The sequence below is a fragment of the Terrapene carolina genome, unplaced genomic scaffold, assembly GCF_002925995.2.
Source record: "Terrapene carolina triunguis isolate 2854851 unplaced genomic scaffold, T_m_triunguis-2.0 Scaffold30518, whole genome shotgun sequence".
In the NCBI taxonomy this organism is placed as follows: Eukaryota; Metazoa; Chordata; order Testudines; family Emydidae; genus Terrapene; species Terrapene triunguis.
This window is the reverse complement of record NW_020694869.1, coordinates 87,607-114,973: the sequence shown is the minus strand read 5'-3', so window position 1 is coordinate 114,973 and position 27,367 is coordinate 87,607. Positions and strand designations below refer to the sequence as shown.

At 43.0% G+C, this 27,367-nt stretch overlaps 1 protein-coding gene across 1 annotated transcript; it reads left to right on the top strand.

The window, feature by feature from the left end:
* The first annotated feature begins 3,899 nt into the window (after window positions 1-3,899).
* Window positions 3,900-26,513, top strand: LOC112122843 (butyrophilin subfamily 3 member A2-like). The gene is made up of 11 exons (XM_026662816.1): window positions 3,900-4,031; window positions 8,036-8,132; window positions 12,534-12,896; window positions 14,537-14,821; window positions 17,120-17,221; window positions 18,104-18,160; window positions 20,413-20,439; window positions 21,986-22,012; window positions 23,284-23,304; window positions 23,439-23,465; window positions 25,733-26,513. Exons 2-11 carry the CDS (start codon window positions 8,066-8,068, stop codon window positions 26,338-26,340), a joined length of 1,584 nt encoding a protein of 527 aa, XP_026518601.1. The 5' UTR covers window positions 3,900-4,031; window positions 8,036-8,065; the 3' UTR covers window positions 26,341-26,513.
* The last annotated feature ends 854 nt before the right edge of the window (window positions 26,514-27,367 follow it).

The window sequence follows — 27,367 nt, the reverse complement described above, 5'->3', positions numbered from 1 at the left end:
AAAAAAAAGATTTATTTAAAACAAAGAAATGAAAAAGACAGACTTTCAGCTTAGAAAAAGAGATGACTAAGGGGGATGTGATACACATCTATAAAATCATGACTGGTGTGGACAAAGTGAGTAGGAAAGTGTTATTTATCCCTTCACATAACACAAGTGTGAGCTTTCAGTCCATATGTTTTATAGAAATATGCTCATGAGTGTGAATATAATGTAACTGGAATATGCTTCATGCAAAATGTCTCTTGTAAGGTATCATTACAAAGCTTATAATCTACTGAGTATGTTCATCCTATTTGTTAGCATGTATTATTTCTATGTTTGGAGTTAGGAGAATAAGATATAAACTTGTATCACTGATGTAAACATGTTAAGTGGAAGCCATTAAGGGTGCTTCAGAATCAATGAACTGTGAATGTGTTTGTTTACCTGCAAGTCTTCCTATGTACCTGTGGACCAGTTCCTAGGTAATGAAGAAGGACGTCTAAACGTGGCATGTGAGCATGTCAACTGAACTGGGATCCATCTTAAAACAGGTGCTTTTCCATTTAGAAGGAGGGGTGGGGATCCAGAGAGACAAAAGATTCCGCTCTTGTGCCAAAGCTAGAAAACGGGGTTGAACAGAACAAAGGAGGCGGCCAGTCATGAGAAATCCCCGAGTTACGACCTGAGCAGGACCTAACAAGGTCTGTACCAGGGGAAAGGATTGGGCCCAGACTAGAAAGGAGTCTAGACTGTGAAAGAAGCTTATTGGAACATCTCTGAGGGTGAGATTTATCTGTAATCAGTTTCTTAATGTATTAGGCTTAGACTTGCGTGTTTTTTGCTTTATTTAGCTTTGTGACTTACTTTGTTCTGTCTGTTATTACTTGAAATCACTTAAATCCTACTTTTTATACTTAATAAAATCACTTTTGTTTATTAATATGCCCAGAGTAAGTGATTAATACCTGGGGGAGCAAACAGTTGTGCATATCTCTCTATCAGTGTAATAGAGGGCAGACAATTTATGAGTTTACCCTGTATAAGCTTTATACAGAGTAAAATGGATTTATTTGGGGTTTGGATTCCACTGGGAGCTGGGTGTCTGGGTGCTGGAGACAGGAGTACCTGCTGAGCTGTTTTCAATTTAGTCTGAAGCTTTGGGGGCATGGTTCAGACCCTGGGTCTGTGTTGCAGCAGTCTAGCATGTGTGGCTCAATAAGACTGGGTTCTGGAGTCCCAAGTTGGCAAATAAAATGGGCTCAGAGTTAGTTTCAGCACATCAGGTGACAGTCCTAAGGAGGTCTCTGTTACTGAACCCGTCACAGCAAGAACTAGGGGTAACCCAGTGAATTTAATTGGCAGCAGGTTTAAAACAAATATAAGGAAGTACTTCTTCTCACAATGCACAATCTGTAGAACTCATTGCCAGAGGATGTTGTGAAGGCCAAAAGAATAACTGGGTTCAAAAAATAATTAGATAAATTCATGGAGGACAGGCCCATCAATGGCTATTAGCCAACATGTCCAGGGATGCAACCCCATGCTCTGGGTGTCCCTAAGCCTCTGAAGCTGGGACTGGATGTCAGGGAATGGATCAATAAATAATTGCCCTGTTCTGTTCATTGCCTCTGAAGCATCTGGTACCGTCCACTGTCAGAAGTGAATGGTACCAGATGGGCTAGATGGACACTGGGCTAGATGGACCATCAGTCTGACCTAGTAGGTTTGTTCTTACATTCTTATGTTCTTAAATAGAAAAAAAGAGTGCTGGATTTCCAACCTAACTTGTGATTTAACACACTATCAATAACTACAGCTGTGCAAATAATGTTTTCCCCCCACTGGCAATTCAAAAAAAAATATTTAAAGAAATCATTTTGGATTGAGCCGAAACAGAAATTTTTATTTTCTTTTGCTGGTCCCATGGCTATGAATAATGAGTGCTCTACACAAAGAGATTGTAGCAGCTGGTAGTTGGTTAACTCACCTAACATGTGAGAACTTTAAATCCTTTCTCCACATCAGGCAGATGGGGAAGTGAACCTAGACTGCTTCTGTGTCTAACATCTGGAAAGGGAAACTATTCTCATGGGCTGCTCTGTGAATTTGTTTTTGTCAAAATACTCAACATTAAAAAAAAATAGAGTCATGTCAAAACAAAATGTTTCATTTTAAACATTACTGAAACATCTTAATTGATTTGGTTTGGTTGAAATTATTTGGCAAACTTGACACAAATTCATGTATAATTTCAGGTCAACTGAAACTTCATTCACCAGCCAATAAAGAATTTACCAAAATAATCAGGCCAGCTCCTAATTGTAACTCCATTATCCTAGGTGTTAAAGCAGATCACCCTGATGAACAATATGTTGATAGAAAAACCTATGAGTTTACTATTAAGGTATTTTATGAGTGTGATGAACTTGGGGTGAGTACAGATTTTTGTTATAGGCTGGAGATGGCAGTGAAACACGTAAGTGGCACTGGAGTGTGTTATTGACAATGTTGTAGACAATATGGAGATGGCGTGGAAAGCAGTTGATATTTCCTTAATTTCTTATTTCCATAGTGCTTAGGTTTTAGGTAGATAGGAAGCATCCTGATGAAATTTTAACCCTCATCACACATTTATTTTATTTTATTTTTTACTGGTAGAGCTGAGGATTTTTTGGGGGGCGGGGATAGTAAATTAGTTGAAAAAAATGTATTTTAAGGCAGTGGTTCTCAAAGCCGGTCCGCCGCTTGTTCAGGGAAAGCCCCTGGCGGGCCGGGCCGGTTTGTTTACCTGCTGTGTCCACAGGTTCATCCGACTGCGGCTCCCAATGGCTGTGGTTCGCCGCTCCAGGCCAATGGGGGCTGCGGCAAGGGTGGCCAGCACATCCCTCGGACCGCACCGCTTCCTGCAGCCCCCATGGGCCTGGAGCGATGAACCACAGTCAGTGGGAGCCGCGATTGGCCAAACCTGTGGACGCAGAAGGTAAACAAACTGGCCCAGCCCACCAGGGGCTTTCCCTGAACAAGTAGCGGACAGGCTTTGAAAACCACTGTTTTAGGGGACACTGAAATTGTTCACAAATAGGCAAGTAATTTTGTCTGAAAAATGTTTTTGTTTTTATAAAAACAAAATGGTTTGTTTTGATAATTTCAAAACAATGTTTTTTACTTTTAATTTTGAAACATTTTGTTCAGAAAATTAGTTGAATTTTTTTTTTAAATAAATAAACAAATGAAAACTCCTTGTTTTGTTTTGGTTTTCCATTCTGTTTATTTTCATTTCTGGTGTTTTACATTTAAAAAAATGGGGTTGGGGTTGTTGGGATGAATTAGTTCTGGTAAGAAAAAAAATCCATTTCAGTATAACATGAACAGAATTTTTTTTCCCAAAAATTTTGGTTCTTCCCCTGAACTGAAAAATCCCTTATTGGAGAAGTTATTAGTATTAAAGGTTACTATAAAAACAAGGAGTCCTTGTGGCACCTTAGAGACTAACAAATTTATTTGGGCATAAGCTTCCATGGGCAATAACCCACTTCATCAGATGCATGGAGTGAAAAATACAGAAGGCAGGTATATTTATACAGCACATTAAAAGATGGGAATTGCCTTACCAAGTGGGGGGTCAGTGCTAACGAGGCCAATTCAGTCAGGGTGGATGTGGCCCATTCCCAACAATTAACAAGATGGGATGAATATCAACAGAGGGAAAATTACTTTTTGTAGTGCTAAGGAGGCCAATTCAGTCAGGGTGGATGTGGCCTCTAAGGTGCCACACAGACTTCTCTTTGTTTTTTTTTCTGATACAGACTAACATGGCTACCCTTCTGAAAGGTTAATATGTAACCAGCTCTCTTGTGCTTTCACTTTCCCTGATCACAGTTCAGATACAATTCCTTTGTTGAGGAGGTGGAAGATACATTCACTCTTCGTTCCTCACGCACAGTTACCATTTCAGTTCATTGGGCTTTTAGTGTGACACAGGAGCTATCTTTATGGATGGCTGAATTGAGACTCTTCCAGCTCAAGGGACATTTTGAAGCATTGAGGTAAGTTCCTCTCCTTCATTCTCTGGGCCTGCACACTTTTCCAAGCAGCCTGTAACTGTCCCTGGGAACATTTTCACCTGTGTGAGAGTCCATTCCCATCTCCCATCATCAGTGAGGGACAAACCCCAATGATGTGTGATTCCTTGCTCTGTCCTTAATTTATTTATTGTATCATGTTGCCTTGTGGTGTTTGTGAGTGGAAGTCAAGACCTTTTGATAGAGGGGTGTAACAGGGCATATAGATTTGCCACATGATTTCTAGCAAAGAATCACAGCCCTGCCTCAGTGATGTCTGTTATGTTCACGGCACACACAGAGAGAAGTTAGATAAAAACATAAATACTGTTGCTGGAAGGTTTCACTGTAACACTGCTCATTCTTAGAAGCCAAGACAATAACACCTAGTAACCAAAACCAGACAGTGGCAAATCAGGCTGCTCCCCATGGCAGAGAGACCCCTTTCATGCCACTTTGCTCTAGGCTGGGTCTTTTGAGACTGATGCTACTTGCATGGTTCCCTACAAAGCTCTCTAACCTGCGAGCAGGACAAGGAAACTCCACCATTCTCAGAGTGATAGTTAATAATTCCAGCATTGTCCTCAGTACACCACAAAACCCTTAAGAGATGCCACTCAGCCACATGGTGCTGTGAGGCTTTGGGGGGAAAGACTAGCAAGAGTTTCTGGGTCCCAGTTGGGAGTGGCCTCTGTGAGCCAACAGCTGGGCTGCTGTCCTGAGAGGGAGACCTGGATAGAAAATGGGAGGTTCTGGAGATGCGAGAGCTGCCCTGTGTGTTGTTCTGTTTGGGCTGGAATAAGGCAATCCAGAGCCACGTGCCAGCCATGACAATGCAGGGGTAGGAGGGTCGGGGGAAGGGTGGGGAGCTTGGCGGCTTCACTCCTATGTCCCCATTCCTGTGCCATGTGTAGAGATATGTTTGTGCAAGCTTATCATTTAGAGAGCTTTCATCATAAGGGACAGTATTATGAATATAGGAATTTTGAGCCATGCCCTGGAAGCCGGGATGCAGAGCACAGTGTTCACCACAGGCACTCTCTAGTTTGTTTTTAAATAAAAGCTTTAATCCTTTCTCATTCACTGGTTTGTTGTTTAATGAATCCCAAGATCCTTCCATGGTGTCAGAAGTGCTGAATGAGGAGGAGACTGCAGCAGTCACCTTGGGGTTAACTCCTGTGTTTGAAACTGAAAGCAGAAGAAAGAGGAGCAGGTGGAGCAGAGAAGGAGAAAAACAGGGAAGAAACAGAAGCTTTTGTATGTATTTTAAGAGCTGCTTGACTAGTTTAAGAACCTGCCTCCAGTCTACAATTGTCAGGTAATGTTGCAGAGAACTGGAAAAAATTCCGACAGAGATTTGAATTGTAATTGTCAGCTGTAGGGACAGAGGAGAAAAATGATAAAGTGCAGTCATCAATCTTTATGCGTGTTGTTGGGGAGGAAGTAAATTGGATATTTATAACAACTTTAAGTCTGAAGAGGGTGAAAGCATGAAGTTAAGTTCAAGTACTGACTAACTGTGAGGAACATTACATGCCAAAAAGGAATGAGACCTTTCAGAGATGCACATTTCTTTTACGTGTACATAATCCAGATAAACAAGCAGGCCCCTCCAGATATCCATCCATGTAGAAAGGGGCCATTTGCACTTCATGATAAACTCAAGGCTAAGATCGAAAGGATGGAAGCAATGCAAGTAATACCAAAAAAAATTGAGGAGCCAATGGAATGGGTGAGCTCCCTAGTCATTGTGGAGAAAAATAATTGCCAGTTACACATATGCTTAAATAGTTACACATATGCTACCCCAGGGCTCCAGCCAAGATTTAAAGGGCCTGGGGCTGTGGTAGCCCTTTAAATCATGGCTGGAGCCCTGCTACCCTGGGGCTCTGGCAGTGGGGCTTGGGTGGCACTTTAAGGGACCCGGGGCTCCCTGCAGTGGCCGGAGCCCCTGACCCTTTAAATCACCACCGGAGCCCTGCCACCACTACCCTGGGGTTCCGGCAGTGGGGCTCAGGTGGCGCTTTAAAGGGCCCGGGGCACCAGCCACTGTGGGGAACCCCATGTCCTTTAAATCACCGCCGGAGCCCTGCTGCCGCTACCCCAGAGCTCTGGCAGTGGGGCTCGGGCGGCGCTTTAAAGGTCTGGAGCTCCCAGCAGCGGGGCTCGGGAGCCGATTTAAAGGGCCCGGGGCTCCTGCTCCTGCAGGGAGCCCTGGGCACTTTAAATCGCCAGCCTGGGGAAGCCAGTCTAGTCTGGCACGGCATACCGGCTCTTGCCGATACGCCGTACCGGACCATACCGGCTTACTTTCACCTCTGCTCACACTGTAATGAAAGGCTTATCCTGAGAAGACCAGAGAGGGAAATTAAACATACTGAAAGACACATAGAGACTTGCTAACTTGCCCGGAGAAGGGATATTTGAGGAAAGTGAGTAGTAAAATTCACTCCAGCTTTGTGTGCTGATAACTTCTCCTCTCTAGGTAGTTGACACATTGGGTTGAGAATGTAATGTGTATGTTATTAGATAGCTGTTAGGTGTTTATATGTAGGAGCAAATTGGTTTTGTTTGTCTCTTTGCTTTTTCTTTTTAAGCGGGAATATGTAGAGATATGTTTGTGCAAGTTTATAATTTAGAGAGGCTATATAGTGATTTTGCAGCATGCCCTGGGATCAGGGGTGGAGAACACAGACTATCTGTGCACAGGAGTTCACCACAGACACTCTCTAGTTTATTTAAGAAAAGTTTTGTTCCTTTCCCATTCACTGGTTTGTTGTTTAATGAACTCAAATATCGTGACACCGTGGTCCTGCCTCCCCTTGGAGTGGCAGTGACAGGGGGGCTTTTCTACCCATAAACAGGGACCAAGCAGCATGGAGTCGCTTGGGAGGAACAGGCACCCCCTCTTCCTTCGGTGGGGGCAGCAGTAGAGTCCCCAGTAGTTACTCCAGCAGCTGGGTGGATGTACTAACATTGATGGGCTGAGCCCTTTCTTTCTGCCGCACACACAGATCATTGACGGGATTATCCACAGCAACAGGGGCTTGGTGTTAACACCCCCTGGAGATGCACAGGGTGGTTCCCTCCCCCACACCACAGCTCTTGTTTCAAGCTGTCAGTAGACATGGGCAGACACTTACCCTTTGCTCTGGGGCTGGGCTGCTGAGCGATAACAGAAAGTGCTTTCCGTTGGGCAGCCAAAGTCCAGTCTCTGTGCCAGGGGGCTGGGAGCAATGTGCAGAGCACGTGCCCAGCTCTTGGGAGGGGGGAGGAGGGGAATACCTCATGTACCTCTGGTGACATAGGAAGCAGCACTGAGGAGGCATAAGGGAGAGAGGAATAAAGTACCAATGGAGAAGGTGGTCCCTGGCTCTGTAGAAGGGTCAAGAATTACAACAATAAGGGTTAACGACTAAAACAAAAACCCCAAGGTTTCTGGAGGGGTTATAAGTCCTCCAGCTTCAGTGTATGAGCCTGGCTGTAACTGACGGGGGCTGGGAATAAAGCTCTTTAATAGTCACCTTATCCCGTAACTACTTACTGCAGGGTTTCATGCAGCTTCCAGCAGCTGGTGCTGGCCAGCATCAGAGATGGGATATTGGAGTAGATGGGCCCCTGGGTCCATTTCACTGCAGGGATTTATACACTCAGATGCGAAGAGCTCATGTGACCCCCTCACCACTCTGGCTAGAATGTGTTTTCTATTGGTTTTGTTGGGACTCATTGCTTTCAATGGGGCAGAAGCTGTTATTTCCGTGAAGTCCCTTGTGTCAGTTACAGTCCCTTCTGGGTAAAATTGAGAAAGACCCAGAACAGCATAACAGGGACAATCCCCTCTCCAGTCCCTGGTGAAATGCTGGTTTCTGATTGTAGAGTCTGAGTAGACCATGTTGAGTCAGACAGACATACAGGGCACGAGACCTGCTGCTCCCCTCATATGGTATCCCCAGAGTGGGGTCTTATTTTCACTGCTCTTTCCCTTTCAGGACCCTGCCCGATGAATCTCACTTACCCTGATGGCTTCACGACAGCTCTGTGCAGACTTCCTGGGAATTCTCCTCCTGCTGACCCATTCTGTTTCTGGTAAAACCACTTTAAATCCACTTTCCTCCCTTTAACTTATTTATTTGGTCTTTCACAAACTAGAAGCATAAAAAGCATCCCTCCATTGATCTGGGCACCCTGGGAAATGGATTTAAAAATACTCTTAAGTAAATTAATGTCAGCACCAAGTGCTGTCAGCATCAAGTGAAATAATCCAGCAACAACATAACTTGAGCAAGAACTGTCCAACCACCGCATACAATCCCCACCAGTGTCCCACAACACCAGTACCCTGCCCCCATGGGGTGGGATTTGGAGACCCTGTGGTCTTAGGCCCCATGAACTTCCGGACAGAGTGGGATGCTTTGGAAAGAGGCAATTCTGGGAAGGGGAGAGGAGGAGAGGGCAGGGGAGGGGAGGGGAGGGGAGGGGCAGGGATGGAATTAAATGACAAGATGGGTAAATGGAAAGGTATACATCTAGGAATGAAGACCGCAGGCTGTACTTAGAGGATGGGGGACTCTATTGTGGGAGCAAATACTCTGAAAAAGATTCAGTGTTCTTGGTCGACAATCAGCTGAAACATGAGCTTCGAGTGTGACGCTGTGGCCAAAAAGGTCTAATGTGATCCTTGGATTCATAAACAGAGGTCTCTCGAGTAGGAGTGCAGAGGTTACATTACCTCTGTTATTGGCACTGGTGTAATCACTCTAGAATACTGTATTGTTGTAGCTGGGTCAGTCCCAGGATACTAGAGAGACAAGGTGGGTGAGGTTATGTCTTTTACTAGACTTACGAGCAGAGGCTGAGGGAACTGGGATTATTTAGTCTGCAGAAGAGAAGCGTGAGGGGAGATTTGATAGCAGGTTTCAACTACCTGAAGGGGGGTTCCAAAGATGATGGAGCTAGGTTGTTCTCAGTGGTGGCAGATGACAGAACAAGGAGCAATGGTCTCAAGTTGCAGTGGGGGAGGTCTAGGTTGGATATTTGGAAACACTATTTCACTAGGAGGGTGGTGAAGCATTGGAATTGGTTACCTGGGGAGGTGGTGGAATCTCCATCCTTAGAGGTTTTTAAGGCCCGGCTTGACAAAGCCCTGGCTGGGATGATTTAGTTGGTGTTGGTCCTGCTTTGAGCAGGGGATTGGACTAGATGACCTCCTGAGGTCTCTTTCAACCCTAATATTCTATGATTCTAGACCAACTTTTGTTGGTGAGAGAAACAAGCTTAAGAAGAGCTCTGTATAAGCTCAGAAGCTTGTCTTTCTCACCCCCAGAAGTTGGTCCAATAAAAGATATTACCTCACCCACCTTGTCTCTCTCAAATCCTGTGTCCAGTTCTGGTGTGCAGTTCAAGGAGGATCTTGATAAATTGGAGAGGGTTCAGAGAAGAGCCATAAGATGATTAAAAGATTAGAGAACTGCCTTATAGTGATGGACTCAATTAACTCAGTCTTTTCTTCTTAACAAAGCGAAGGTTATGGGATAACTTGATTAGTCTGTAAGTACCTGCAGGCGAATAACTATTTAATAAACGGCTCTTCTGTCACATAGATTAATAGATTCCAAGGCCAGAAGGGAACATTATGATCATCTAGTTTGACCTCCCGTATAGCACAGTCCATTGATTGAAGAGGCCATTATAAATTTTTTACTTCTTCATCTTGCAAGGCAGAAGCAGTCCTGAAAACATCTGAGTTGTCAATGTGAGATTAGATCCTGTAGCTTTTACATTCTGAGCTGCCTTTCAGGGAGGGTTACCCCACCATGCCGCCATTTGCAAAGGGAATTTGATTCCTTAGGTAACAACACACCCTAGGGTCAATTGTTGGCAGTACGGATTGAACGGGTGTGACGGGTTGGATCACAGAAACCCCCTTGGGAGCTGCCACCTGATGTGCCAAGACTACCCCTGCTTCTGTTTTCCCTGCCAGTTCAGGACTCCAGCACCCCGTCTTGCTGAATTAGACACTCCAGTCCACTTCAACACAGACCCAGGGTCTGAATCACTTGTCCCAAAACTGCAAGTTTACCCCAAAACAGCTCACAGGAGTGTGCTTGTCTTTAGCACTCAGATGCCCAACTTCCAATGGGGTCTAAACCCAGATAAATCCGTTTTACCCTGCATGAAGCTTATGCAGGGCCAACTCATAAATTGTTCGCCCTCTATAACACAGATAGAGAGATATGCACAGTTGTTTGCTCCCCCAGGTATTAATACATACTCTGAGTAAATTACTAAATAAAAAGTGATTTTATTAAATACAAACAGTAGGATGTAAGTGGTTCCAAGTAGTAACAGACAGAACAAAGTAAGTCACAAGCAAAATAAAATAAAATGCGCAAATCTATGCCTAATCAAACTAAATACAGATAAGTTCCTCACCAGTTCCAGAATGCTCCCTTTTACAGGCTAATCTCCCTTTAGCCTGGGTCCAGCAATCTCTCACAACCCCTGTAGTTACTGTCTTTTGTTTGTTTCCTTCAAGCATCCTGGGGGGGTGGAGAGGCTCCTTCTTTAGCCAGCTGAAGACCAAAATGGAGGGGTCTCCCCCAGGGTTAAATAGACTCTCTCTTGTGGGAGGAGACCCCCCTCCTCCCTCCTATGCAAAGTCCAGCTCCAAGATGGAGTTCTGGAGTCACCTGGGCAAGTCACATGTCCCTGCATGACTCAGTCTTTACAGGCTGAAGCCATTGCCCACATGGAATCTTGCATGTCTCCAGGAAGACTTCTTATGTGGATTGGAGCATTCCAAGATGCATTGTTCCCTGATCAGGTACTTAACCTGGCGAATTCCTTCCTAAAGAAGCTGACCAAATGCCTCCCAAAGCTTACTTAGAAACCAAGCAAGCATACAGCCCATATTCTTAACCTCAAATAGAAAATGATATATATATGTACAAATAGGATGAATAGATATAGTAGACCATAACCTTTACGGAGATATGTTACCTGGCACAGGCAGCACAAAACATATTCCAGTTATGTCATACATACATTTATAAGCACCCCCTCCCCATAAAGCCTTATGGGGTACACTGTCACAACGGGGACTTTGAGTTCTGAAACCATGAGCTGCTATTGCCTGAGCTAAGTGACTGCAGTAGTCTCATCCACTTCTGCATGTGGCCCCGGCACCACTAGAGGGGGAGTGAGTGGAGTTTACACTTACAGCTTGCACACACTAGCATTTCCATCAGTATAACAACTCACTCAGGGGTATGGAAAAGCCACCTCCCTAAGCAAAGTATGTTACACCAACCTAAGCACTGCTGTGGACATTGCTATATAGGAAGGAAAAGCTCGCCCGCCAACATAGCTACCACCACTCAGAGAAGTGGAGTAATTATGCCAATGGGAGAGCTTTCTCCTTCGGCATAGAGGCTCTGCCCCTTGGATTCAGTGAGACTGCACAAGCCTTGATATGCATTGGGTTTCACAGCACAAATTCTTGCACCACTGACATCTGCAATGGCTATAGAAGGAAATGCTGGTGTCTGGGTGAAAAGAGGCTGCAGGGTCAGTCTTCATCCACCAGTCTTGTTAATTGTTCTTTCGGATCTAATAAGCTGGGTAGGGACAGGTCACAGACACCAGTGTGATGGACAGAGGAAAATTAATCATAGATTTTACAGAGAGATGTCCTGGATCAGATCAGATCAACAGCGGAGATTTTCATACACAGCAGCAAGTGAAAGCACATGGTTATGTGTGTCTGGAAATAGCCAAAAATGATCACTAAAGATTCACCCCTCCAGAAGAGTGTGTGACCAAGGGAGTAAAAAGGGGTTATGAATTAGAGCAGGCCAACATCTTTTGGCAAATAGTTTAGTCACCAAGAAGGCAGTTTGGGGTTGACCCAAATTATTCCAGAATTCTGTTTGGGCCAAAAAGAAAAACAAACATTTTTTTAAAAAAGTTGAAATGTTTTGTTTCAATATTTTCAAATGAAAGGTTTCAACTTTTTATTTCAAAGATATTTTGTTTAGAAATTTAGCTATATTTCTTTTTTTTTAAGAGAAAACCTCCGAAAAATATCACCAAAAAACAAAACAAAATGAAAAACAAAACAAAAAACCCAAACAGATTTTTTGATTTAACCACCCAACCACAAAACTCAGTTCATTCAGCTCTATTGTTAATACCTGATGGAATATTCACACACATTTGTACAGATTGGGGTCAGCTGAACGTCTCTGAGCACTTACATTTCTGAGGTTATCAGATGAAGTGGCTGAGTGGTTATGGTGATGTACTGCTAATCAATTGTGTTCTGCATGTGTGTCTAATTCCCACCCTTGTTGTAACTGGATATCTTCATTTTGATCACAAAGGTCCCCTACGGCCTTGGAATCTATGAACATTTAATTTTTGGTGAATACCTCTCCTCCCATGAACAGAATGTCCCTTTCACTCCACTCTTGGGAACGTTTCTTACAGAGAAATTCTCCCTGTCTGGATCACCCTACCCTGTTGTAGGGATTGTTGGCCAGGATGTGGTGTTACCTTGCCAGCTGTTGCCCAGGACTTGGCCTGTAGACACGGAAGTGCTGTGGTCAAAAATTGAAGGGACACACAGTGAAGCTGAATATGTAAACGTACATCAGTACAAAAATCAACCTAACATGGACATCTCAGGAGACAACTACCAGAGACGGACTGAGATGTTCCAGCAGGAATTTAGGAATGGGAATGTATCACTGAAGCTCAAGAGGCTCCATGTTACAGATGCCGGGACATATATCTGTTTTGTGAAGTCTCCTACATGGAGTCACGAAGCCAACACTGAGCTACAGATTGCAGGTGAGATATTTCAGGGTCAGCTTATTTGGAAATCAGGGGGGCTGTGCCATACCACAGTACAATGCAGACCGGTGCGGGACTATGTCCTGCCCTGCCCTGTAACCTGGGGTGCCTTGCAATGCCTTGCTGTTGTAACCTACAACTTGGACTGCTCACAACTAGCCAGCTGCATCCAGGCTACTCCCCCATGTATTTGTGTAACTGAAACCTGCCAGTCACACCCTAGGTCTCACCAGCCTGGGTTGTACTGAAGGGTGACCCCAACAGACTCCCAGTCACCCACTTGCATCCAGATATATACGTCCTACACTGTCCAGCCCTCTCCCAGACAGTCCAATGGTTGTTTTTCTTTGCCTTCTTAGGTGCAATGCCAGAGACAGTCAGGGAGAGAAAGGGAGGTGTCTTGAGGGTGTTTGCCCCTTCTTTTTATAGTTTCAGTCCCCCACTTCCTGCTTGATAACTTTGTTTACTGATTAAATGAAAATTAAGGCAGACTTACACTCCTTTCTTCAAGACAGGTCTGTTTGACCAGTTTGGTGCTACATGAGTTTTGAACATACACTCTTCACATCCTACTGGGAAATCTTAGCACTTCACATGTAATGTTGCCACACATATTTTATCAGGGTAAAACTGACCAGCAAATTATGTGTTTTTAAATGATCCCTTACAAGGCAGACCTTGTACAAAGATTATTACCATCGTGTGTAGGGTGTGAATACAGGAGCGTATTCTGTCATAGAGTTTAAGATCCTTCTCTGCAACAGCAACAGCTCCTCCAGGGATAAGACCAGTCCCAGTACTAACTAATCCCAATGTCCAAACATGGTGCTAAGGGGCACTGTGCTGCAGGGAATGGAGTGAATGACTCAGTAAGGTCTGCTCTTCCCTCTGAGCACTGACCCCAGTGCAGTCTTTGGGGCAATGTGCTGAAGAAGGTGTTGCCTTTTTTTTAAATTAAATTAAATTAATGGAGATATCCTATCTCCTAGAACTGGAAGGGACCTTGAAAGGTCATCAAGTCCAGCCCCCTGCCTTCACTAGCAGGACCAAGTACTGATTTTTGCCCCAGATCCCTAAGTGGCCCCCTCAAGGATTGAACTCACAACCCTGGGTTTAGCAGGCCAATGCTCAAACCACTGAGCTATCCCTCCCCCAAGTTTCATGAAACTTATCCTCACCACTTCGGGAATTTAGGAGTGTGCCCTGTGAAATAAATGCAGAGATACAGGTAGGGTCAGCATGCTGCACCTTCTGACTTAAATTGAAGTGTAGTGTTGCAGTGTGGCTTTTCAACACCCACTGTGTTTCCACTCCAGAAGCTGTTGCACTTGAGCAGAGGGTGATCTTTAAATATGTAATGCTTTACATTGGTAAAGGCCTTTTTGATTCTTGAGGCTAATGTGTTACAGATATGTAAAAATGCTGGTCGATTGTTTGATTTGTCTACTCCATCATCTTACCACTTGTCAGGATGAAAATTCCAGCATATAAAGAAGCCATCTTCCTTAGCCAGCCCTTTCTAGACCAACTGCCAGAGAGGGCTGGACACACATTTTCCCAGTGGGTTACAGAGCTATTTACTAGTCAGCAGTAGAGTGTTGGTTATCAAGAATCTATTTTTTTTTCTCTCTCTGCAGCTGCTGCCCCAGTGTTCATTGACGTGCTGGGTCCCCAGGGTCAGGGGATTGGGCTGGCCTGCAGATCCACAGGGTGGTTCCCCAAACCTGAACTCCAGTGGGTTGGAAACAAAGGGCAGAGTCTGGCACTGGAGTCCAAGATTGGAATGACTCAGGACAATGAAAGTCTATATAATGTTCTGGGCCATGTCACTGTCCCAGGAGGAGAGGCTCCTGCAGAGATTATCTGCATAGTGCGGAATGGCCTACTGAAGACAGAGCGAGAATCTGCCATTCATCTCTCAGGTGAGTCACTCCCATCCCAGGGAGAGGGGTATAAAAGAGAGGAGGGGGCCTACCTCATTTGTAACTTGCACCTCAGCTACTGTCTATTTCAGGTAGCTTAGGAAGGAAAACGGTGGACAATTTTCTCCCTTTTGTTGGTGCTGCCCCTGGTGGTGCAGGTTTCTGTAATGTGGACACCTAAGCTGTAAGAACTGGACTGAGATCCACCAACTAAATGCACAAAGAGGCCACTAGAGAGCCATGCAGTGGTAGCAACCTTAGTTTGTTACAGCACTTGGCTTGATTGAAGATAGCTACTGAGAGTTGAAAGGCTCCATATCCTATTCCCTGACCCCCCTGCAACAAGTGGTCTAGAGAGGTATCCTCTCTACAGCCTTTGGCATCACCCATGCCTCTTATTCCCCAGATTGTTCAGAAAATTTGGCTTCTGTTGCTATTGCTGAACAGCGTCACCACCAATGGCAGCAGCTGAGAACGGGAGAGCTGTGGCATAGGGTTATGTCTACATTTGAGGTTGGAGGTGTGATTCCTGCTCACATAGACATATCTGTACTAGCTCTGCACAAGCAGTGCTAAAAACAGCAGTGTAGCCGGGGTAGTAATTACAGCACCTGAGGCTAGCCACCCAAGTACCAACCCATCCAGATCACCTGTGTACATACTCAGAGCAACTGGCACAAGCAGCCACGCATGCTAGCCCAGCCATGCTTGTATTTTTAGCACACTAGCTCAAGCAGAGCTAGCGCGGACACATCTACATGAGCTGGAAATCATACTGTCCTTTTGTACCAAGCCTCTGAATTTCACATGCAAGAGGCCCAGCCCATTCATTAAGATTGAGTGGGGAAAAATTCTCAGTCAAGACATTTTTCATTCTCAAGTTCCTTGTGGAACTGATAATGAGGACACCCAATGAGCCAGCGGGTGTTGGCCAGTGGGCTCAGAATTCTGTTGTTGACTTGCAGTCATGAGAAATGTCAGACCAAAACAAAACCTTGTTTCTTTTAACTCATGATGTGTTGGATCCTCAGGCTTAAATATTCCCAAAGCCCCTTTGCGGCTGTATCTAGGTCTGGAGTTGTCCTTTGAAGAGAGTATTACTTTTGTCTATGTTTGGCTTTCCACACACAAACAGCAAAATGTGACTTTTTAAATTTCAGGTAGCAGAAAGCATGTGACAAACGAAGGAGAAATTTAAGTCTCCCTTACAGATTGCAGAGTGTGCCACTCACTGTGCGATAGACATAGCGTCATAGAATCATAGAAATATAGGGCTGGAAGGTACCCTGAGAAGTCAAGTACAGCCCTTACACTGATGCAGGACCAAGTAAATCTAGACCATCCCTGACAGGTTTTTATCCAACTTGTTTGTAAACTCAAATTCAATTTGTGATCCACTGTAATCCCCAGATCCTTTTCAGCAGTACTGCCACCTAGCCAATTATTCCCCATTTTGTAGTTGTACATTTATTTATTTTCTTCCTAAGTGAAGCACTTTGCATTTATCTTTATTGAATTTCATCTTGTTGAATTCAGAGAAATTCTCCAGTTTGTCAAGGTTGTTTTGAACTCTAATCTTGTCCTCCCAAGTGCTTGCAACTCCTCTGAGCTGGTGTCATTTGCAAATATTATAAGCATATTCTTCACTCTGTTATCCAAGTCATTAATGAAAATATTGAATAGTACTAGACCCAGGACTAACCCCTTTGGAACCCCACTAGATACAACCTCCCAGTTTGACAGTGAACCATTGATAACTACTCCTTGAGTATGGTTTTTCAACCAGTTGTACACCCACCTTATAGTAATTTCACCTAGGCCACATTTCGCTAGTGTGCTTATGAGAATATCATGTGGGACTGTGTCAAAATCCTTATTAAATCAAGATATATATCACACCTACTGCTTCCCCCTATCCACAGACTATTTATATTCACTAATAGCACTGCCTCTTTCCATGTAAAGGTGGAACAGAGAAAGATAATTTTGTTAATTTTTTGAGGTGCCTAAAGATGCAGATAGATGCTCACTAGGATTTTCAAAAAGCATCTATCTGTCTAGGCACTTTTGAAAATCTCACTAGATTCCTATCTGCATCTTTAGTCACCTTCATGCCTTTACAAATCTAGCTCAAAGAAAATACAATCAGAGCTTCTTCCCTACACACAGCACAATCCTTAGGAATTGCTGGGGATCACTGAGCCATGACTGTACAGTCAAATGAGGTGGAAAATCTCATTCCTCCAGCTCTGGGATGGGATTGTGTTCCTTATACACTGTTATATCTTTGCTTCACAGATGACATTTTCCCACATACTTCTCCCTGGCTGGCTGCATTCTGGATATCATTTATGCTACTTCTTCTTACTAATGGAGCCTGGGCATTTCGTGGATATAAAGGTGATGGGAATCTGTTATTCTTTTTTTTTTTTTAATCCCAGGCCCTGGGTGCTAGGCTAAGGACATAGGAGTGACTGTCTTACAATTCACATAGTTTACCATGATTTTGTTTCAGAAAACAATCCTGCAAAAGATTCATTTAAAAAAACTAAAGATATCAGATTTTGAGAGAATATTTATCAGGAAAAATGGCAAAGAATTATTAGCATTGTGTTTATAGAATGGGAAGAACATATATATATTGGGGAGAACATATATATATTATATATACACAACTGATCTCCCCAACACCAACACCATCTTTCTTATCCCTCTTGTCTTATGTTGTAAACTGTAAGCTCTGTGCAACAAGGACCCGATTTTGATATATATTTGTATGGGATTGAACATACTGCGGTCCCAGTCCTTTGCCTCTCAGAATGTCTGTTATTAAATCTACCCCAGGGGAGCTCCCTTCCAGCTAGGTCATCTCATGCTGCCCTAGTCTGATACTGATGAGTGTGGCGATTGTCTCAGACTTATGACCTGTGAAAGCTTTGGAGGAGTGGGACTTCCTCAGGTTTAACTGGCTGGGTTTCAATACCAGCTCTGGGGAGGTCTGGCTTCTTTGCCATGTTTATTTTTAGAGATTCAGCAGTTCCATTTCCAGGTGAAACACAGGAATCCCCATGCAATGGTCGATCTGGCCCAGTAACCTGTCTCTGCCAGAGACCATTACTTCTCACTTGCTGTGCTTAGGGTCACAGGTACTTGGCCATGTATGGGTCACTGAATTTTGGACATTGGTAGTTGAAAATCTCATGTTATTTTATTGATCATACTCCCTATAACTTCAGACAGCTTTTGTATTATCAATGACATGTTTAATTCTTAATCTTATAGAAAAGCAAAAGGTTTCTCAGAAGAAACGCTGTGAAGAGGATGCTCTATTATCTCTAGGTATGTTCCCTGCTTTTTTATTATTTTTGTTCTTTCTGTAGAACTGTGTGAGTGCTGGGGTGGATTAAGGTGTTGAATGGAACAGGGCTGTCTAATGAGTCGCTTCCTCACTCCCCATGGTCATTACCCACACTGATTATGGTAGCTTTACAAACGTGTACTTTGCAGGGGAAACCTGACAGTCAGTGCTTCCGTTTCCTGGCTGGGGGTGGGGTTGAGATAGGAGCTCATCTTTGTGGTGATGATTCTGGGGCTAATTCTGTAGGCTTTACTCACACTGCATTGTACCTCACTGTCTCATGGATTTCAATGGGACTGTTCATGGAGCAACACAGCATTCAAAATGGGTAAAGGCTGCAGAATCTGGCCTTCCACTCTGAGTAATTTTATCAATGATTAAGATTCAGTGCTGACCCAATAAAGCCTCTTCTGGCAAGTCCCCTGGTGGATTAAAACAGGAACCAGGCACTGTGGAATTCATCATAAGATCTCAGAAATCCAGTGTGGGGTCTGAGTGAGCTGATAAATCCCTGCTCCTCAGATTTTCAGTTGCAGAATTTGAAATGTATTTTGAGTTTCAGCAGATCTGATGACAGCAAAATAACATTGATTCTGTCTGATTTTATTTATGGTTTGTTGCACATTAGCCAGTGAGACATTGTTAGTAGAAAATCAAAAAGGCTGTGGTGTGTGAGAACGCTGGGGCATAAAACATAAGCTGGTTAAGTAAATTAAATTAACCAGTTACCTATACTAGATTTCTTGTTGCTCTTGATACCCTGTTCATTAGCTAATGCTCAGGCTGGGGATTTACTGATAATGTATAGGTTTCATTATCAAGAATTGAATTAGGAGAATTACAATTAAGAGAATTGTAAGCAGTTCCACCCACCCCCATATCACCCCCGGGCATCAGAGCATGGCATTGCAAGTGTCTTCACCTCCAGCACCCTTGTTAATTGCTTCTTAAGGCTCACTTCTGTGCATATCAGAGACTTCTGGTTAAGTCACATCTACTCTGGACCCCTTCTGGGTAAGAAAAGTCCCAAACAGTTCTATTGATAAAATGCATACTCAATAGCTTGACCACACTTTTGTTTGGTATGAAATATTCTCAAGAGACCAAACAACCAATGTCAGTCAAAAGTAAATAATAGCACAGTACAGGAAGAAAAACTCAATACAATACCAGTTTCTGGGAGGCTGTCTCATCCATGTTGTATATTCACCTTACACAGAAGATGTGCTCTGAAAGTTACACATTTCAGCTGGTAGTATTTATTAGATGATTTTACATGTTACAAAAATCTGTACACATCACTAAAATCCAACCCACCAGTTCACCTCAGTTCCTTAATTTCTTTTTCTGTACCTTTCCTTATCTTTCCTTTGGATACAAGCATTCCTGGTACTGGTCCATGAAGGTACCTCCCCAGCTTGTACCAGGGCACAACATTAATGTACTTTGTCTTTGACAAATTTTTTGTTTTCTAATGCCAAGGCTGCATTAAATATATAAAGTTAGATAGATAGATATACACACAGTATAGTGATGTTATATTGATATTGTGTGCTCCCTGGAGTTCCTCCTGCAAACTGGATTGTCTCAGCCCTTTTCCAAGACCCTGGCATTCCAAGCTGCCACCTGACCCCAATTAACCCTGCCCTCTCCGGCTAAGATGCAATTATTTATGGCACAAGTGGAACTGATTGAACATGGCTGGCTAACCCCAGGCCTCTTGGCCCTTAAAGGGCAGGCTACCCTGTTAGATGAATATAAGGAATTACAGAGAGGGAATGAACTTGTCTGAGGTAACATAGCAATTCTGTGGCAGAGCTGGGAATAGAGTTCTGGAGACCCGGCTTCTTGTCCTGATGTCTTAACTAAATAACCATCCTACCTATTCCTCCTGAAGGCTGGATGGGTCTCCTTTAGTGATCCCATCACTGCCCTTCTGTAACTGGCTAAAGGGATTGCTGAGAAGCAGTGTGAGATACTTTGTTTGGTGCAGGACTGGATGTGTGGCTTCCACTGAGCTCTCAGTCCCCACTTTGCCACTGACTGGTCCCAGGAGTCCAGTCTAGGCGAGCAGCATGGCCATGCATAATGCTAATACAGCACTGCTCCTACCCAGTCTCCTGGCTCCTGCACCGTGGCTGGGAGAGGGGAGTATTGTTATCTAACCTGTACATGCATGTAGTACAAAGCATGACATAGAATGTGGCTAACTCTTTTCTCTCTCATATTCCAGAGGCTCAGAAGAAGGAGTTGGAATCAGGTATTTTGATAAATCCCCTGGCAAAATTGTGTCTGTGTTTTCTTTTTATAATTAGATAGACAATTTCCCTTCTCTGTGCGCATGATCTTTAATCATATCTGTGTGCATTTCCCAATCCCTCAGAAATAAGAACATACAGCAGAACATACAGCAGCTAAGTCTTCTGTGACATTCTCAGCAATGTTTAGTGATTGTAGTGTTTATGGGAAGGAGGGATGTACAGCATTAGCTAAAGCCACATACAGGGCAGGCTAGGGCTGGGCAAGCTTCTTCCATGATGGTCTGTGAATACACCTCAGTCCTGACACAGTGTTATTCCTTTTCTGGACACCCCTCCCATCTCTACAAATGTACCTCACTCCTGTTTAGCAAGGTGGTGTACTGAAAACTGTTAAAACTGGGAGCTATCACTTTAAATTCTCAGAGAGCTTGCTCCACCTGCTTAGAAGCAGTGGGCCCTGTAGGGATTGGGAAGTGTGTGATCTGGGCCTTTCAGCACTCAGTGTGCAGACAGCTAGAGCAAAGTGGGGTGAGTTGGGTCTCTCTGCCATAAGAAGCAGCCTGCTTTGTCTTTGGTTTGGTGTGTTATTCTGAATTGTAAGAAATAAGGTTAGTATTAACTGGCAGCAGGAGTATTTTATGTTTTTCTCTATTTGTATTCAGTGAAGCATAGCAGAGAAACTGATCCCATTCTCATCACCAGTTTTATCCTGTCTGCAGGCAGGATCATGAAAACCCCATAGAATTTAAAGTGATAGATCACAATTTTAACATGATTTTCAATGCATCACAAACAACGTTCCCTATTAGTTCATTCCTGGGCTCCCCTCCCTCCCTCCCTCCCAGTTCTGTCAAGGAACCCTACCCCTGATTGCTGATATCTCCAGACGCAGAGCGCTAAACAGAGACTATGAATCATACCAAACTGTGCATTGACTTTTGTGAAATGCTCTATGCAGCGATGCACTGAAATCACTCTTCACAAGTGAATCAAGACATTCAATGTGAAACCTAAAGATGAGTGGTGAGTGCTTTTGTGGATTCCTGAACTTAATAGCCACGCCCCTTCAAACAAGTCCTTGTAGTTTCATAATGTTACAGTGTTGTTGTGGCCGTGTTGGTCCTAGAATATGAGAAAGACAAGGTGGGTGAGGTGATATCTTTTAGATCTCTGTGTAGCTTGAAAGTCTCTCTCTGTTACCAACAGAAGTTGGTCCAAGAACAATATTTCCTCACTCCCCTTGTCTCTCTCACAATGCTACAAATCATTCCCATAAAGGACATACAGCACTTTGTAGACATACAGAGCTCTTTCTTCATGTTACACATGGTGCCCCTGATTTTATTCATTAACAACAACAAATGGGATTCACAAAATTATTTTGGTGTCTAACTCTTATTGATTTCAATGGGAGCGAGGCACCTATATACCTCGGTGGACCTCACCCAATATATCTTTGGTTCTGAGATACATGGCTCTGTGGTTCAAATTGCTCTAATCCAAATTCCACACATTGAGTTTGTGATGTGTTTCTTCTCTTCCCAGAACAGCATGATCGAAGCAAGAGGATTGGTAAGTGCATCTGTTGCCCCGTTAGAGAGTCACTGAGCAGAAGTTACCTGTAGTAGCTGAGTAACTACAGAAATGTCTGTGCTACAAGCTTTGTGTGCTGATCATGGGACTGAGAACAGTGTGAGCCAAATCTGAGATATCCAAACCTAACCCTACCTCAGCATGCATGTTTTCTCCAGCAGACGTAGGGTTACCAGCTCTTGTGCCTAGATAAATAGATGTCAAATTGACTTCAGCATCAGATCTTCAGTCACATTTTTGTGATGCCATAGAGAAGGGCTGGCGTTGTCCCTGTAGCTATAGGATTTTTTTTCCCCATGTGTGGGTATGAGAAAGTATAAGTCTCCTTATTTTCTTGTCAAGAGCAGATCCTGAATGAGAGCGCCATTCCTTTCCAAATTAATCTAAATCCTATTCAGCTAGAGTGAAAACACACCATTTTAATGACCTCATGGATTACTAGTACAGCTGAATTAATAATTGATTTTTCATTTTAGTGGCCGAACCAAAAAATCTGACAAAAAACATTGTTTTTGTCAAACCCAAATGTAAATTTTTCAATTTTTCTCAGGAAAATGAAAAATCAAAAAAAGATCAATGAAACATTTTGTGCAACCTGAAACATTGTTTTCTCCAGGTTTTTTTTGTTTGTTTGTTTTTGTTTGGATTGTTTAATTATGGGGCGTTAACTACCCTTTTTATTTTGTTCTTTTTATATGCATTGAGCTAAATTTAAAAATATGAAACATCATTTTCAAACAAAATCATTTCATTGCGAAAATGTCAAAATGGAACATTTTTACTTTTTTGAAAATAAAAACCCCTTTTTAGCTGAAACTATTCACTGAATTCCATCCAAATTAGCAAATAGTTTTGCTTGACCTGAAACTGCCTTTTTCGTTGAATAAAATATTTGTCTGAAGAATTTTGCCCAGTTCTAATTATCAGTAGTGGAGAAAAGGAATTTTCTTCAAACATATTTTAATCTTGTGAGGTTCCTTTAATCTCCCTTTTTTAGTGTTGATGAGACGAGTAAAGCCCCAGCATCACACAGAGAATACCAAATCCATCACTGGGAAATGATTGTTATTAGCAGAGACCTCCATCTCACAGCTGTTAAATGTTTTTTTTCCCCCCTCAGTGTCTGACTGGGACTTCTCTCCTGTTGCGGTGACAGAATAGAAGAAACATGCTTAAAGAGATCACATGACTATTGATCAGCCCAGCTCTGCATAATTTATAGGGAATAACACAATCTCTTTCCATTTCAGAGAGACTGACAGTGGAATTAGGTAAGATGATATGTTTCTATGTTGCATATCATGGACATTCAAATTCTAATCTGCTCCAGAATGACTTCACTTCTCTCTACAAATGTCCAGGCAATCCAGCCTCTATAAACATATTCATTTTCCTTCCTTTGCAGATTTCAGGAAGGCTCGAAGCTACATGGGTGAGTGGGACACCACTGAGAAGCAATGCTGACTCTAGACTGGGGCCAGATGTGTCAATTGTTTGACCACATTTTGGTTCCTTATTTCATTATGAAATGTACTTAAGAGGCCAAATAACCAGTGTCAGTTAGGTTTATTAATATGGTACAGGAAAAAGATTCTATAAGATACCAATGTCCCAAGAGTGGTCCTGTAAAGCAATGCTACATTCACCTGATGCAGAAGGTGTGCTTCCCAAAGTTACTCCTCAAAAGCTATCCTTTTATACTATATTTGTTTACCAGTAAAAGGTACCATATGCCTCATTTGAAACTAGAGTCAACCAATTAGCTTTTATCTTGTTTTTCTGGTCCCATTATGCACCCTAATCTTTGTTCTGGTTACATGCATTCCAGGTTCTAAGGGGCATGAATCTTGTAGGTTTGGTACCAGGATAAATAGGTTTGCGAGGATTTTGCCCTTTCTGTTGCTCTATGGAAACAATTATATATCCTGATACTGACAGTTTTCCTATTTAAGCCAAAGCTTACTTCAGCTAATGCAAGGTTTATGAGATACTTAGCATAAATTAACAGGATTTTAATAAAGATTCAGGCCAATTTGGGCTTCACAACTTCTATATTAATGCTTAATAATATGTATTTTTAAATGCATGGAATATACTGCGGGTAGTATTATCAGCACAATATATATGTGTACTAGCCAGCATATATTAGTCCAGGGGTTGGCAACCTTTCAGAAGTGGTGTGCCGAGTCTTCATTTATTCACTCTAATTTAAGGTTTCACGTGCCAGTAATACATTTTAACATTTTTAGAAGGTCTCTTTCTATAAGTCTATAATCTATAACTAAACTATTGTTGTATGTAAAGTAAATAAAGTTTTTAAAATGTGTAAGAAGCTTCATTTAAAATTAAATTAAAATGCAGAGCCCCCCAGACTGGTGGCCAGGACCCGGGCAGTGTGAGTGCCACTGAAAATCAGCTCACATGCCACCTTTGGCACGCGTGCCATAGGTTGCCTACCCCTGTATTAGTCAATGCTGTGTAATATACAAAAGCTGTAGCTTATCATTAGAGTTTGTGATGGGGGTGAATTGATGGCCATAACCACCCACTCCCCAAACAGTAGGCACCCGATAGTCCAGATTTTGAAATACAACATATATTCCAAAATTAAGTATGGAAAGACAAGCTACATGGAACCACTGTAAGAACAGGTTGGCGAGTGTGTGCATTGCAAGACATAAAACAGAAGTCTCATGAATGGTCTGTCCTTCACTAAGTATGATTACAAGTTGCTTTTGCCCTGGTGAAAGAGGACTGAATTCTCCATTGCAATGTATTGACTTTGCCACAGGTACCATGATAATCCGAATTCATTTACATCACCTTAAATGCTGTGTGGCATCGGAGGCCTGTGGTATGCAGGAGGACAGATGGGATGATCTGGTGGTCCCTTCTGGCCTTAAACTCTATGACATTAGTGGTACAAGTAGAGCTGGGTGAAAATTTTTGGCAAATAGTAAATTTGCCAAATAACAGCATCTTTCAGAACACCAAAACTAATCATGAATTTGAGTCAAATTTGGCAAATAGTTTTTGGTGGAATAAAAATGTTTTTTTTTTTTTTTTTTTTTTCTTCAAAAAAGTTGAAATGGTTCTACCATTTCAAAATTAAACATTCTGAGTTTTCATTTTGAAATGCTGTTTCACAATTTAGCCATATTTATTTTGTTAAAGAAAAAAAAAGAAAAAATGAAAAGCCAAACCCCCCCTTTTTTTTCAGATTAAAAAAACCCAAAAACTGAAAATTTAACAAAACAAAATGGGGAAAAGAAAAGAAAGAAAGAAAGAAAATGTTTCAGGGTTTTCATTTTGTTTCATTCTTGGCAGTTTTCAATCTGAAATGATCTGTTCTTGTTGGTTTTGGTTTTGGTTTCATTGAAAAATACTGAGAATATTCAGGTTTGGTTCAAAACCTATCAAAACAATTTTCTGGTTAACCCCCGTACAGCAGAATCATTTATTCACTCAGCTTCAAATATAAGTGATGTTCTGAGCACAAACTAGCAGGCTATCCTTTCTCAGGTCTTTTAATGGCCTGTCAGCAGCAAACCATCTCATTACCCCTCCACATGGAGAACAATTGATCACCAGCCTCTTTATAACAGTTCTTAACATGTTTACAGATCTTTTTCAGGTCTTCTTTTCTCAAGACTAGACATGCCCATGTTTTTTAACCTTTGCTCTGGTTTCTCTCCCCAGTTCCCATCACTCTGGATCCAGATTGTAAACACCCTGCACTGAAAGTGTCTGTGGATGGGAGAAGAGTCTGGAATGAACCTGAATCTCCAAAGCAGACCACCCTCTCTGGACCTCTCATCGCAGTGGGGATGGAAGGATTTGTGGGTGGGAGGCAGTACTGGGAGGTGGAGGTGGGGGATGAACCAGACTGGGAGCTGGGGGTGCTGAGCAAGACTGTGAGGGACAGAGTGATAGCAGCACAATTAGATAACCCCCCTGTGGAGGGGTGCTGGTCCCTGCGGAGATCTGAGGGGCTATATCACCCCAGTGAGGCAAACACTAAAATCCGGGAGTGGGATTTATGGCCGACAGTGATTGGGGTTTATCTGGATAGAGAAGCAGGGACAGTTTCATTTTATAATGTTAACGTCTTGGCTGATATTTTTGTGATGCCTCTTGACAATTCAGAGAAAGTGTATCCATTCCTCAGGCCTGGTCATGATATGGGGAGAGACAATGGGAAACCTCTCAGCATATGCTCCCTCAGAGACTGGGATTTCCCTACGAAATTATCAATACAGACTGTTTGTCAGGATAGAGACAATGACCCATATTCCCTGTCATCCTGAGCTGAGAAGATGGGAGAAGAGAAGAAATCAGTGCAGGACCATCCACAACTGAACAAAAGGCCAAAGCAGGAATGGAAGAAATTACTAAATCTCGTGGCTTGAAATTCGACCATAAGAAACTCACTCCCAGGTTTAAAAAAAATCATCCAAGGGAATGCACTTACCCCTTGATCCATCCCCACAGAGTTGTACCTTAGCAGGACTATTGTCTGCTGTGAAATCTTTGGAAATGGATTTTCTTTTTTTTTTCATGTCCCAATCTCCCAAGGATCAGCAAACCTGATAGAGATATTAGCCCCAAACTGATATGTTAGGGAAAACACCACAATGCTCATTGAGCCCAGTGATCGGGGCACTCACCAGCGATGGGGGTGATCTAGACTCCAGTCCTAGTGCCAGTGACCATTCAATTAGTTATACAAAATGGAAAAGCTTCAACAGGAGAGACTGAGTAAGCTCTATGCCAGAATTTTGCATGGCCCACAGGTTAGGGTGCTCACGTGAGTTGTGGAGCCCTGGCTTTAAGTCCCTGCTCCACTTCAGGCTGAGTGGCAAACTGAACCTGGTTCTCCCACATCCTGGGTGAGTGCTGTAACTACTGGGTGTAAGGGGGTGGTGCCTTCTTCCTTTGTTTCTTTTTGTGAGGAAGGGCTAGTCTGGCTTAGATGCTATGACACAGAGGTTCCTTGACCAAGGGTCCCTCATTGTTTGCAAACAACTGTTACCTCAGACCTGACAAACTCACTAAACCAAACATATCTTGCAGGATATTTTCCCGTAAACAGTTACATGTGAGGTATCTACAGAAAGCTTGTAACTAAGACTCCTAATCATTGTGAGCAGGGCCGGCTCCAGGCACCAGCTTGGCAAGCAGGTGCTTGGGGCGGCCACTCCGGAGAGGGGCGGCAGGTCCAGCTATTCGGCGGCAATTCAGCGGACGGTCCCTCACTCCTGCTCGGAGCGAAGGACCTTCCGCCGAATTGCCGCCGCAGATCACGATCGCGGCTTTTTTTTTTTTTTTTTTTTT

Coding starts and splice junctions, on each gene's coding strand:
- LOC112122843 (XM_026662816.1), top strand. CDS start 8,066: ATGGCTTCACGACAGCTCTGTGCAGACTTCCTGGGAATTCTCCTCCTG. Junction 22,013..23,283: donor TGATCGAAGCAAGAGGATTG/GTAAGTGCATCT, acceptor TTTCCATTTCAG/AGAGACTGACAGTGGAATTA. Junction 23,305..23,438: donor GAGACTGACAGTGGAATTAG/GTAAGATGATAT, acceptor CTTCCTTTGCAG/ATTTCAGGAAGGCTCGAAGC.